Raw genomic sequence first — 14848 nt, forward strand, 5'->3', positions numbered from 1 at the left:
TGCTCTAGCTTTTCAGACAAATCAAATACCTGACCAGTGGTATAGTCTGCATTCTGTGGAGAAAATGGTATTCAGTGTACAACATAATACAATTAAAAAAAAATCACTTCCCTCCTCCTATATATATTTACATACTCAGGATTAAATCTAGGATCTTGTACCAGCTAGGCAAATCCTCTATTAATTACATCTTCAGAACTTTTTCTTTTTTCAGGCTTGCCTTGAATTTTGGATCTTTCTGCCTTAGCATGTAACTCGGTTTACTCCGCCTATAACTGGGATTGCAGATGTATAGATATATGTGTGTATGTGTATGTATTTTTTAGTTCTTTCTTTGCTTTTCATGCAGGGACTAGGGCTTGAATTCAGGGCTTAGGTTTTGTCTCTGCGCTTTTGTGCTCAAGGCTAGTACTCTATATCTGAGCCACTAGTCCACTTCAAGCTTTCTGGTGATTAACTGAGGATAAAAGTTTCATGGACTCTCCTACCCAGGCTGGCTTTGAACTACAATCTTAGATCTCAGCCTCCTGAGTAGCTTGGATTATAGGTGTGAGCAAATAGCAACCAGCTCCTAAAGTATGTATTTTTATAAAAATTAATTTTAACATAGCACATTTTATTTACAAAGAATTCTACTGTAAAATATCAGTGGATAGTCAATTAAGTAAGAATTCAAATTCCAAATATAAAAATAGATTCCCAGTTCCAGCTGCTTGAGGGTAGATGTTGTCCACTTATTATTTCAAGATTAAATCTGGAATTGGTTTTCTTGACTGCTTAACTGGAATATTTGCTATTACAGGAGGCTTCCCAGTACAGGTTTTGAGTTTGGCTTTTAGCCCTGTTATAGATTAGCTGGTAAGTCTGGAGTAGGCCTTGTGTTTCAAAAATGGGAGAAGGTGGCAATGATTTTTTATCTTAGGGCTATGATAAAAATCACATAAAGTGATGTATAAAAAGGTCTCAGGAAAGTCAGTGTCACAAATGCACCTCGAAAAGGCTGAATAATTATTAGCTAATTTTGTTGTTATTGTGTTCTTATTGAGCTTTTAGGATTAGTAGTTAGAATATTAAAAAAATAAGTTTTCTAGTTACAAAACTTTGATTATAGAAAATATAGAAATTGTAGAGCAATGTAAAGAAAATACACATTATTTTAGGCCTTCTGCTCCTGAAGGAGTTGCTTCTACTCCAGAGCAATCAGTAAAGATCTTGCCTGTGGGCTACAGCTGTCATTTTGTATTCACATAAAGCCTGAAATGAACCTGACCATGCTGAGAGAGAAAAACTAAGACTTCATAGATTTGAATATAAACTTGTGCCTGAGGTATACTCTATTCCTAAACTTAGTAATTTACATAATACTTAATTCCCTTCCTTATTTTATTGGTTATTTTGTTACTTATAACAACAGTCCTGCTCAAGATAATCTGTTATCTGATACAAAAAAAAAAAGCAATACTTGTATTTTGTTCTCTATAAGTCTGTTTAAATTGTGTGCAATTCTCTTCCTCCATTCCCCCCATCTGACAGTCTATTTGCCATTTAGGCTTAGTCTCTCTAGTATATAAAGTGGAACTGCAATCTGCTCCAGCTCAGAGGTGCAGATTCCTACTCCAGACCCCCAGATCCCTAGACCTGGTATCTGTATTAAGTAAGTGTAACCTTTCTGAGAAATGGGGTTTCAGATATTAAGGAGATTCTATAGCTTAGATAAAATTCAACTTTGCCAGGCAAGATGGCCCATACACTAGGGAGGATAAGCAGGAAGACTAAATTCAAGGCCAGCTTGAGCTACAAAGTACTTCTGTTTCAATCCCTGTATTCCTCCAAGAACAGTACTTACAGTAAGCAAGCTAGATGAACTCAGTGTATTCACCCAGTATTTATTCCATAAAAGTTCAAGTAATTTGCGATCCAAAGAGGATTTGAAATATGAGACTTCTAAGGCATAGTATCTATGAAATGAAAGTACAGATTCAGGTATGTGAAAGAAAATATTTAGTGATAACACATAGAAGTTATGGCCAAATTTAAGCAAATTATTATTTTATATTCAAATAGTAATTTTCTTTTCCCCAGTCCTGGGGCTTGAACTCAGGGCTTAGGCACTGCCCCTGAGCTTTTTTTTTTTTTTTTCTCAAGGCCAGCACTCTATCATTTGAGCCATAGCACATGTCTGGGCTTTTCTGTTTATGTGGTACTGAGGAATCAAACCCAGAGCTTCATGCATGCTAGGCAGCACTCTACCACTCAGCCACATTCCTAGCCCTAGTAATATTTTAGTTTTTAAACCAAGAGAACAATGGTAAGCAGGGCTTTCTTTCTTTTTTGGGTTGTGGTTTACTAATCTTCTGTTTACTAAATTTGTCTTGTATTTTTTTGTTCTTCTTTAGAGTCTAAGAAGAACAAGAACTTATTAATAACAGAATTTCTTATTGATATATTTGTTTTTTGAGTCTGTCAATTCCAACTAATGACACATAAGCATAATGAGCTGCCTCTCTCTACAATTTTTGTAAGCTTTTTAAAAAATACTGAAAATGACACATGGACTCCCCATTCTTTTCTTTCTAATTCTCTAGTTAGGATCTACTACTGGTTTTTGGAAACGCAAATCTCAAAGTATGGCCCCCCTTCCCCCAAAAGTCAGTACCAGGGTTTGAACTCAGGACCTTAAAGCTCTCACTTGGTTTGCTTGCTCAGCTGGTGCTTTATAACTTGAGTACAACTCTAGTTCTATATTATTCTTTCTTAGTCTCCTATGGTTTCCACACTCCCTTTGACAATTTTTGATGGCTGTCACTGTGCTAGTTTATAAATATGTACACATATGTGTGTATACATGTGTGTGTAAATATGTGTATGTGTACAAAATTTAGTTTTACAATATCATTCCCATCACTCTTTCCTTTCCTTCCCTCCAGTCTTCTCTGTCCTTCTTTTACAATCATGGAAAGTTATTTAAGACAAAAGAATAAAAAAAAAACCCAGAGAAGGTTAAAAGACAAAAGATTGAATATAAATGAAAAAGGGTTATCATTCAGAACATGAGAGTTCACAGACAAACATGCTTCTACACTCAAGAGTTTTTCTCTTTCAATAGCACAAATAAGATGATTAAGCTTAATCCTTTAGGAAAGAAGTAAGCCATTTTTATAGAAATATATCAGAGGTGTTTGAAAATCAGATACATTTAGAAATTCAGTTTTAGAAATTCTCAAATTTTCTAAGACTTTATAAGTGAAAAGTAAGAGTAGTAGCAGTAGTACATGGCTAGTCTAAATGTTCCTTGAAGTCCGTATCATTTAGTCATTTAAGAAACCCTTCTTTTTTAAATGCCTACTCTAGGTGTCATTGCCCTTTTTTTTGGTCCGGTTGTGGGGCCTGAACTCTGGGCCTGGGCGCTGTCCTTCAGCTCTTCAGCTCTACCACTTGAGCCACAGCACCACTTCCGGTTTTTTTCTTTTTGCTTATGCTGAGGAATTGAACCCAGGGCCTCATGCATGCAAGGCAAGCGCTCTACCACTGAGTCATCTTCCCAGCCCCTGTCATGGCCCATTTTAAACACAAGGACACAGCCCCAAGTATTTGTTTTCTCATGAAATTCACAGTGTAAGATGTCAATAGCAAGGAAACAAATACACCAAAGGTGAAAAGAGCTAACAAGAAATAGGAAAGGGGCCGGGCGCCAGTGGCTCATGCCTGTAATCCTAGCTACTCAGGAGGCTGTGATTTGAGGATCATAGTTCAAAGCCAGCCAGGGCAGGAAAGTCTGTGAAACTCTTATCTCCAATAAACCACCAGAAAACCGGAAGTGGCGCTGTAGCTCAAGTGGTAAAGTGCTAGCCTTAAGCTGAAGAGCTGAGGGACAGCACTCAAGCCCAGAGTTCAAGCCCCATGACCGACAAAAAAAAAAAAGGAAAAAAAGAAATAGGAAAGGGAAGAATAATAGGAAAGTATATCTGAAATAGTGATCAAAGAGTATTTTCTGTTAACGTGACCCTTGGAAAGATATTCAATGATTAAAAGACATAATAGATATTCAATGATTAAAAGACATAATAAGCCATGTGGAAATAAGGAAGAATGTTTTAGATAGGAGGAGGAGTAAATACAAAAACTGTGAGGCAGAAGTCTGCCTAGCTCCTTCAACAAATGGAAGTAGTATATCTGGACTAGAGATAACCAAGGTGCTATGATAAAGAGCTGAGCTCAGAAAGGGGCCAGACCATTCAGGGTTGCATACTCTATAGCAAGTTACAGTCTTTGTTCTTGGTGAGATGGGAAGTCATTTTGAGGAAGAATGTGATCTGACTTATATTTTAACGGAATCACTCTGGCTGAGAAAACACCTTTAAGAGAGTGAAGGGTATTCATAAAAAGACCAGTTAGGCAGCCAGTACTATGGTTTGTCTCCAAATGACAGTAGCTTCAATGAAGGTCATTGAGAGATGGTGAGATAAAGGTAAAGAAAACTGCCTCCACAGGGGCGTCTTCTATTTTTTTCCTAGAAGTGCTGGGGTTTGAACTTTTAGGGCCTCCACACTTGCTAGGCAAATGCGCTACTACGTGAGCCACTTAACCCTTTTTTTTGTTTTATTTTTCAGGGTCTTGCTTTTTGCCAGATCAGCCTGGGACCCTGATCTTCCTACTTGTGCTTCTTGGGTGGCTGCATTCCTATACCCAGCTTATTTGCTGGGATGAGAGTCTCACAAATTTTTTTGCCTTCAGGGCTGGTCTTGAAGCATACTCCTTCCAATCTCTACTTCCCAAGTGGCTGAGTTTTTTTTTTTTAATTGTAAAAATACTGTACAGAGGGGTACAGTTACATGAACAAGGTAATGAGTACATTTCCTATCAAGCATTGTTACCTCATCCTTTTGTTTTTCCCCTACCATCCCCCTTCCCTCCCACCTCCACAACTATACAACCTCCCTCCCCCGCCTAAACTGTAAGGTTTGTTTTTCAATATAGTGTCTTGTACATCTCATTGTTACAATGGGTCAACCTATATCCTTACTTAAGCATTTTGTTTTTTCCCTTCCCCTCCCCAAATTACAGAAGTGTATATACAAGATGCAGGGCACCGACATCAAATACAGTGAAAACAGAGGTTATACCATGGGGGAGAAACATACAAAGAAACAAAAAAATCAAACGTGGTACATTATAAATACGTTAGGAACGATAGCAAGAAAGAAAAAACCACTTGTGTCCCTATCTTGGGGTTCATTTTACTTAACATCATCGTATCTGGTCATATGTACATAGCTTTTGACCTTTTCTGCTTGTTCCAGGGCCATCTACAAATTCAATGTGATACCTATCAAATTCCAACCTCATTCTTCAATGAAATAAAAGAAACAATCCAAAAATTCATATGGAACAATAAAAGACCCTGAATAGCAAAAACGATCCTTAACAGAAAAAATAGTGCATAGAATCAAAACAGCTTTGTACTGACACAAGAACAGACCTGAGGACCAATGGAATAGAAATGAAAGCCCAGAAATGAACCCACAGACCTATAGCCACCTCATCTTTGATAAGGGAGCTAAAAAAAATAGAATGGGAGAAAAACAGCCTCTTCAGTAAATGGTGCTGGCAAAATTGGTTAAATACATGTAGAAAACTAAAGTTAGATCCTTATATATCACCCTGTGCCAGAATCAACTCCAAATGGATCAAAGACCTCAAAGTGAAAGCAGACACCCTGAAAACATTACAGGATGGAATAGGAGAAACCCTAGGTCTCCATGGCATAGGCTGAAATTTTCTTAATAGAGACCCAGAAACACAACGAATCAAAGAAAGGTTGGACAAATGGGATTGCATGAAGCTACAGAGCTTCTGCATGGCAAAGGACATAGCTAGCAAGATCAATAGAAAGCCCACGGACTGGGACAAGGGTCTCATATCTAAAATATACTTAGAACTCAAAAAATTAAATACCCCAACAACAAATCCTCAAAGAAACAAGTGCCTGATAAATAAGTGGACTAAAGACTTAAACAGAAACTTTTCTGAAGAGGAAATAAAAATGGCCAATAGACATATGAAGAAATGCTCAACTTCTCTAGCCATAAAAGAAATGCAAATGAAAACAACATTGAGATACCACCTCACCCCAGTTAGAATGACTATGCAGAAATCTAATAACAGATACTGGAGGGGATGTGGCCAGAAGGGAACCCTACTGCATTGTTGGTGGGAGTATAAACTTGTGCAACCACTTTGGAAAGTAGTATGGAGGTTCCTCAAAAGACTCCATATAGAGCTTCCTATGACCCAGCAATCCCACTTTTGGGCATTTACCCAAACTATCACAAACAAGACCATACTAAAGCTACCAGTACAACTATGTTTATTGCAGCATCATTTACCATAGCTAAGATACAGAACCAAGCCAGATGCTCCTCAGTAGATGAATGGATCAAAAAAATGTGGTATATACATGTATATACATATACATATACATATACATATACATATACATATACATATACATATGCATACACACACGCACACGGAATTCTATGCCTCCATCAGAAAGAATGACATTGCTTCATTTGTTAGGAAATGGAAAGACTTGGAAAAAATTATATTAAGTAAAGTAAGCCAGGCCCAAAGAACCATAGGTTCTATGGTTTCCCTTATTTGTTCTTATTGGCTTTTTTAATGTTAAAAAAATTCAGATATAATTCCTATGCCATAAACTTCATCATATAAAAAAAAAGTATGTGTAATTCAGCGATTTTTTTTTCATGTCTTTTTTGGCATTTGTAGTGAAAATGTATATGAAGAGTCGTTGCTAAATGGAAATTGTTTACGTTACTGGCTGCAAACTTAGCTGGTCTCTGAACAGACCTTTCAGTTATTAGTTTCATTATGTGCCAACTTTATCATGCTAGATTGAAAAGACCTTTCAGTTATTAGTTTCACTATGTGCCAAGTATATCATTCTAAATTGAATGTAACTATTTTGAATATAATCATATTTGAATATTATCCTTATGTTTTATTATTTCAAAAGGTACTTGCATTATGAATTGCAATTTGTCTGATTCTATTTCTGATTTGTAAAATAAAGAGCGTGGACAGGATGATCTCTAAGGTTTCTTAGTATCTTGGTATCAGATATATAATTTTTATTTTTTGAAGAACTGGGGATTGAAACCATGCCTTTGGGGATGCTAGGCAGGTGATCTTCCATTGAACTATCCTGAGCCCAGATATACTGTTGAATTACTTACTGTTTGCAGTGCACACCAAAGTCTTCTATTTTATTAAGTGGGATAGTCTGGTATTCAGAAGGTCCTTCATCAGGAGGTTTGTAACCCTAAGCAAAAACAAAACAGAAGATTAAAAGCAACAAGAAAAACACAAATTTGTCTATGTAGCTTTTTATTTATGAGAACATTAATTTTGGGGAGCCAAATACTCAATTTAATCTTCTAATAAAAATGTATGCTATTGGGGGGAAGGGGGGAGGCTGGGAAGGGATGTGAAGGGTAAACCAAAGGAGGAGGCTGCAATGCTTGGTAAGAAATGTACGCTACGCATTATCCTGCCCATGTAATTGTAACCCCTCTGTACAGTATGTTCACAAATAAAATAAAATTAAATTTAAAAAAATGTATGCTAATTTCTAGCCTTTGCTAACTCCATTTGGTAGTCCTAAGCTGGATTTAGCTTATGGATCATTTTTCTTGTCCTTAATAGATATGGTGTGTGTGTGTGTGTGATTTATATTTTTCTTGTCCTTAATAGATATGGTGTGTGTGTGTGTTGATCCTGGGGATTGAACTCAGGGTCTGGATGGAGGGAGGGAGGGAGGGAGGGAGGGAGGGAGGGAGGGAGGGAGGGAGGGAGAGAGGGAGAGAGGGAGAGAGAGAGAGAGAGAGAGAGAGAGAGAGAGAGAGAGAGAGAGAGAGAGTGTTTTGCAGGGTCTGGATGCTGTCTGTCCTTGAGGGGTGTGTGTGTGTGTGTGTGTGTGTGTTTTGCAGGGTCTGGATGCTGTCTGTCCTTGAGGTGGTGTGTGTGTGTGTGTGTTTTGATCCTGGGGATTGAACTCAGGGTCTGGATGCTGTCTGTCCTTGAGCAGCTCCGTGTGTGTGTGTGTGTGTGTGTGTGTGTGTGTGTGTGTGTGTGTGTGTGTGTGTGTGTGTGTGTGTGTGTGTGTGTGTGTGTGTGTGTGTGTGTGTGTGTGTGTGTGTGTGTGTGTGTGTGTGTGTGTGTGTGTGTGTGTGTGTGTGTTTTGATCCTGGGGATTGAACTCAGGGTCTGGATGCTGTCTGTCCTTGAGCAGCTCCGTGTGTGTGTGTGTGTGTGTGTGTGTGTGTGTGTGTGTGTGTGTGTGTGTGTGTGTGTGTGTGTGTGTGTGTGTGTGTGTGTGTGTGTGTGTGTGTGTGTGTGTGTGTGTGTGTGTGTGTGTGTGTGTGTGTGTGTGTGTGTTTGGTAGTTTATTGCAGGTAAGAGTCTCATGGACTTTTCTGTATATGTTGGCTCCAAATCATGACCTTCAGATCTCAGTCTCCTGAGAAGCTAGGATTATAGACATGAGCCACTTGTGCCTGGCAGGAGATATATTTATGTGCATGCTTCTATTGCAGACCACAGTCTCCCTCCAGGGAAGGAAACTGACCTATTTAGCTTTTTGTCTCTCTAGTACTTGTCAGAATGCATACATATTTATTATATTTGTAAATACTTACTATATTAACAGAGACTGCTTTTCTAGTAAGCTTAAAAATTTATTACAAGCCAGGTGCTGGTGGCTCATGACTATAATATTAGCTACTCAGGAGGCTGACACCCAAAGATCATGGTCCAGGAAAAGTCCATGAAACTCTTATCTCCAGCAAAAAAGCCAGATGTGGACTGTAGCTCAAGTTGTAGCATGCTCAGGGATAGCACATAGGCTCTGAGTTCATGCCCCAGGACCAGCACCAAAATATACAAAAAAGTAGGTGCCCCTCTTCCCCCCCAGCCAAAGCCCATAAATAATACTACTTTTTGCTATGGATAGTTTATGATAGACAATTATTTTGTAAATATATTAAATCAATTTAGGCTAGAAAGAGGTACTAATTGGGCTGAAGTTGCTTAGCTATAAAATACTTCTTTGGGGGGATAGGAGATATACTAGGATTAAACCAAGGATTTGTGCTTGCTAGGCAAGTATTCTCCCACCTGAGATATACCTCTTTGCCTAGCATAAATGAAGCCCTGAGCTGGCACACTCACATGCACACACATTGCACATGCACGTGCGTGTATACACACTCATAGAAAAGTTAAATGCTATTCACAGCATTAACAGCATTAACTTAAAAAAAGTTAGTCAAATATTTGGAGGTAACAAACAAAATCAGCCAGGCACCAGTGGCTCATGTTTGTAATCCTAGCTATTAAGGAGGCTAAGATCTCAATTTGAAGCCAGCCTGGGCAGGAAAGTCTGTGAGAGTTTTAACTGCAATTAACTACCAAAAAAAGCTGGAAATGGAGATGTGGCTCAAGTGGTAGAGCACTAGCCTTGCACAGAAAAACTCAGGAACAACACTCAGGCCCTGAGTTCAAGCCCCAGGACCAGTTAAAAAAATAATTGTAGACCTGTAATTACCTTTGGGTATGTCCTAAAGGCTCCAAGATTTACTTTTCCTGCAGAAATTGTTCTCGTTGGATCAATCTATAAGAAATATACAAATGTCAATGTAAATCATTATATTTCTCCATTTATTCAAATATTACAGAACTAAAAATGTATATGTAATATAATATGTAATACATATTCTAAATAGTATATATTTTCTTAGCATTACATATTACATACATAACAAATATGAAAAAAATACCCCCCAATATCACATAAAAATTCAATGACATGGGTAATAAATGAATGAAATAGGTACAGCAGTAGCTCACAGTTAAAAATTAAACAACAATTTTATCAGCTAAAAACACTATTTAAGCTGTAATTCTAGCACTATTCCTGAGGTCGTTTTAGGCTACATATCAAGTTTGAGGCCAGCCTGGGCTACACAGTAAGGTTTGTCTCAAAGTCAATAAATACTTCAATAAACAAAAGATTAAATTTTAAAATTTGCTTGTTTCTTTTAAGACATTTTTCTTTTTCTGTTTTTGTTTTGTTTTGTTGTTTTTTTGTTTTGTTTTGGGTCCGGTAGTGGGGCCTGAACTCTGGGCCTGGGCGCTGTCCCTCAGCTCTTCAGCTCAAGGCTAGTGCTCTACCACTTGAACCACAGTGCCTCTTCCGGCTGTTTTCTTTTTGCTTATGTGGTGCTGAGGAATTGAACCCAGGGCCTCAGGCATGCAAGGCAAGCACTCTACCACTGAGCCACTTTCCCAGCCCGGACATTTTTCTTTTTCTATTAAAAGATGAACATTTTCTACTTTTCTCCTAGCATTTAAAACACTGTGGCTCTGGCAATTCCTGCTTACTCAATTTAGTCAATACTGACTGAATACCTAAAATAAGCTGGGTGCTTGGTGTTTACATTTACCCTCATTTTATAGAGATGGAGGGGGATGGAGGATGAGATGAAAGGAAGTTAAATAACTTTTCCAAAGCCTCAGATTCTGAGGTAAAAATTCAGATTCAAACCTAGGCAGACTGACATTAGTGCTTTACTCTTTTCTTCATCATACTGTTTTGATTTCTCAGTATACTTGCTTTAGAAAATCTTCACGAAGGGGCTGGGAAGGTGGCTCAGTGGTAGAGCGCTTGCCTTGCATGCATGAGGCCCTGGGTTCGATTCCTCAGCACCACATAAGCAAAAAGAAAAAAGCCGGAAGTGGCGCTGTGGCTCTAGTGGTAGAGCACTAGCCTTGAGCTGAAGAGCTGAGGGACAGTGCCCAGGCCAGAGTTCAGGCCCCACGACTGGACCAAAAAAAAAAAAAAAAAAAAAGAAAATCTTCACGAAGAACTTAATTAAAAGAGGTTTAAAAGTACTTACCACCACTGCAACAAATGGTTCCTGGAACTGCTGGTTAAGCATCTGTGTACTAACATCAATCCCAGAAAGCCAGCAGCCATAGCCAGGATGGCTATGATACCAGCCAATTGCATTTTCAAGGCGACCAACCTAAAAAAAGAAAAGGACAAAAAGCTTGAAATTCCTCTTAATCGCAGAGTTGTCATTTGTGTTTTATATAATATTGATAAAATTACACTGTGAAGGATTGTTCATAACATTAAAAAAAGGATTTTCTCCAGGCACCGGTGGCTCATTCCTGTAGTCCTAGCTACTACTTGTTGGCTGAGATCTAAGAATCAGGAAGCTATCCTGAGTAGGAAAGTCCATGAGACTCTTATCTCCAATTAAACACCAAGAAGCCAGAAGTAGAACTGTGGTTCAAGTGGTAGAGTGCAAAACTTGAGCATAGAAGCTCAGGGACAAAACAAAGGCTCTGAGTTTAAACCCCAGGACTGACCCAAAAAAGGTTTTCTGAATAGAAATACATATATAAAGTGCAAAATAAACAAGCTACAATTACAACAGGTAATCAGTCTCTTCCATCTCTTTCCTCTACCTGGTTTCTCAGTCCAGATGCTATTCCTATAGCCAGGAGCTTACATATACTTATAGAGATACTGTTTGCATATAAATATATATACATATATTCATATATAATAACATACCACGTGGTGTTTTACTGTTTTTTCACTCAGTAAACAATTCTAGAGTTTGTGTCATATAAGTAAATACATGGCTATTTTTGGAAAGCCTGTGGAAGTGGTCCATTAATGCACACACCATAACTTAACTGGTTTTATACTCATGAATGTTTAAGTAGTTCCCAGCCTTTTTATTTTAGTGTATATAATTTAATTTTCTCAGTACTGGGGATAATGAACTCAGGTCCTCCCACATCCTAAACAATTGATTTTTAAACATACTTCTGATAATGGATGTTAAGAAACTTTAAAAAAGCCGGGCGCTGGTGGCTCACGCCTGTAATCCTAGCTACTCAGGAGGCTGAGATCTGAGGATCGCGGTTCAAAGCCAGCCCGGGCAGGAGAGACCGTGAGACTCCTATCTCCAATAAACCACCAGAAAAACCGGAAGTGGCGCTGTAGCTCAAGTGGTAGAGCGCTCGCCTTGAGCTGAAGAGCTGAGGGACAGCGCCCAGGCCCAGAGTTCAAGCCCCACGACCGACAAAAAAAAAAAAAAAAAAAGAAACTTAAAAAAAAAATCTGCCAAATTGATGCTATATATCTTATCAGGCTTTTAATCTCATATATCTTTTACATAGAAATTGTTTAATTTTAAACAAAAAATTTAATGTGCAAAGGATGGTTTTAAGTTCAGGAGCAAAAGTCATCTTGAAGCTCTAACATAGTTATTAACCGTTTCAATTATCTTTAAACAGTTGCACATAAGAGTTGCCATTTAACAAAGCAGTTTATAAATACAATGCATTTTGATCAGTGTTACTCCTTTCATCATTCTTTAAGAAAGAATCTTTTTACCTGCTTGGCATTTTCTATGTAGGCAGCCATGTACTCGTAAGCAGCAGCCTGAGCATTTACTCGGGTTTCAGTGCCCTCTACAGGCAAAGCAAAACTGTCCATAATGATCATGGTTTCACCATCTACCTTTCCAAGCATCAAACCCATCACTTCCAAGTTGCCTCCTGATCTGGCATGCATCACCATTTTCAGTAGAGCCAATGCTGAGATTTTGCAGTACTTAAAGTAATGGTGGCTACAAAACAAAATCAGGGTATGATTAAATTTCTCATATAAAGTCAATTTCAAAAGACAGTTTTTGAAATCATTACAAATTTTAGATTAGCTGGATGCCAGTGGCTCATGCCTGTAGTCCTCCCTCGCTATTCAGGAGGCTGAGATCTTAGGATCGCAGTTTGAAGCCAGTTGGAGCAAGAAAGTCCATGAGGGCCCTATCTCCAATTAAGCACCAGAAAATGGGAAGTGACCCTGTGGATCAAAGTGGTAAAGCACTTGCCTTGAAGCTCAGGGAGAGTGCCCAGGTCCTAAGTTCAAGCCCGAGGACCATCTCACCCATACATACACAGACACACAGACACACACACACAGTGCTTAGCTTAGTTACTGACACATACTAAAAATTTAGTAAGTACTGTTATTAGCATTATTAACTTATCTGTTACAGCACCCTCAAAGGAATACTGTGTTGAAGGTTCTGGCTTCCCTCTGTGATATTCTTCAAATTAAAAAAGTGTATATGGGTATGTCAAAATGAAATGTACTTATACAATTAATTGATGCTAAAGAAATGTAAAAACATTAAAAAGTAGGCTGAATATCTCCCACTTTTGTGACCACTATATCCATCAATGTATACAACTAAACTCTTACATAAAATGACATTTTGATACCACAGATGCATCCTAAGACAGCTAGAATCAGTATAGTTGAAGAGTTATGGGTAGAGAGGTGAGCAAACAATTTTCTAAGTATTTAACAGACTACATCAACCTGAAGTGTACAACTGCTATAGAAGTACATAGACAACCAGGCAACCTCACTAGACTGTACAGAATAGTCAGTGCCTTTGAGAAGAAGAATTTTTAGGTGCCTGCCTTCAGAAAGTAACCAAGTCTAATTTCCAAGCTTTCAACCAAATTTTTTTTTTCAGATTTCAACCCAGATTCTCCCCCCTCCCCCCAAATATCAACCACAGTCTAAAAGATATATAGAGTTTTGGAAGTCACGACATGAATTTAAATCTTAGGAAAAAGAAAAATGACAAGTTATTATGGTCCCATTAGATAAATTCCAAATCATTTTTATAGTTTACTTTATAATGGCAACACTAGCTGGTAGGTCTACTTTTGTTTTACAGATACATGAAGATAGACAATGTAGCTTCTTAAGGTTAATCAACTAGTTAAGTGACAGCTGTTGAGATTTGATGTTAAATCTCTTGCTCATTCAAGGGTTCATTGTCTCACTGTGATCATGAGGTAAGCTTCTTAATGTATTTGCCTTTTTTTTTGGTCAGACTCGAGGATTGAACTCTGGGCCTGGGTGCTGTCCCTCAGCTCTTTAATTCAAGGCACTTAAGTGCTCAACCACTGGTGCCACAGCACCACTTCCGGTTTTCTGGTTGTTAATTGGAGAAAAGAGTCTCATGGATGTTCCTGCCTGGGGTAGCTTTGAACCGTAATCCTCAGATCTCAGCCTCCTGGGTAGCTAGAATTACAGGCATGAGCCACTGGCTCCTTTCCAACTTTGCTCGTTTTCTTAATTGCAAAAAAAGGAAGGGAAATACCTTACTGGGTTGTCATAAAGATTAAATATGAACATTCTAAGCTCAGTTCCCACTCATATTAAGTACTCAAATACTGTGAAACTGATATTGCTAGTTTTGAACAAAGCTAGAGGCAGAGGAAGTATGTGGTGACAACCCTCCTATATCTCTCACCGAAGTGTTCTTTCCGGCTCAAGCAGTCGACACCAGCTTTGAGCAAAAAAAAGCTTAGTGAGAAGGCTCAGTCCCTAAGTTCAAGCCCTGAACCTGCACAGGAAAAGAAAGTGTCTTTTGTGTTTTTTATTCTTCCTCTGATGATCTCTCTCAGTACAGAATGTTTTGAATAAAGAACCCCCTTGACTTGCCATCACTTCCAGGGACACAGGGATTTTACTAAGAGGCAAAAAATCTTAGCATTATTATTTTTATTTATTTATTTATTGTTGTTGTTGGTCACGGGGCTTGAGCTCTGGGCCATGGAATTTCTTTTTTTTTCTTTTTTCTTTTGGGTCTGGTCGTGGGGCCTGAACTCTGGGCCTGGGTGCTGTCCCTCAGCTCTTCAGGTCAAGGCTAGCGCTCTACCACTTGAG

At 38.5% G+C, this 14848-nt stretch overlaps 1 protein-coding gene across 1 annotated transcript in view; it reads right to left on the reverse strand.

The window, feature by feature from the left end:
• The window catches only part of Cops5 (COP9 signalosome subunit 5), a 28314-nt gene that overhangs the window by 11649 nt on the left and 1817 nt on the right, over positions 1-14848 (reverse strand). Inside the window, exons 2-6 of the mRNA XM_069990873.1 lie at positions 12494-12728; positions 10977-11105; positions 9626-9691; positions 7257-7342; positions 1847-1958 (exon numbers count right to left, since the gene is read on the reverse strand). Of these exons, the coding sequence (XP_069846974.1) occupies positions 1847-1958; positions 7257-7342; positions 9626-9691; positions 10977-11105; positions 12494-12728 (628 nt within the window). The remainder of the gene's footprint in view (positions 1-1846; positions 1959-7256; positions 7343-9625; positions 9692-10976; positions 11106-12493; positions 12729-14848) is intronic.

The sequence above is a fragment of the Dipodomys merriami genome, unplaced genomic scaffold, assembly GCF_024711535.1.
Source record: "Dipodomys merriami isolate MVZ:Mamm:240054 unplaced genomic scaffold, mDipMer1.0.p SCAF_4, whole genome shotgun sequence".
In the NCBI taxonomy this organism is placed as follows: Eukaryota; Metazoa; Chordata; class Mammalia; order Rodentia; family Heteromyidae; genus Dipodomys; species Dipodomys merriami.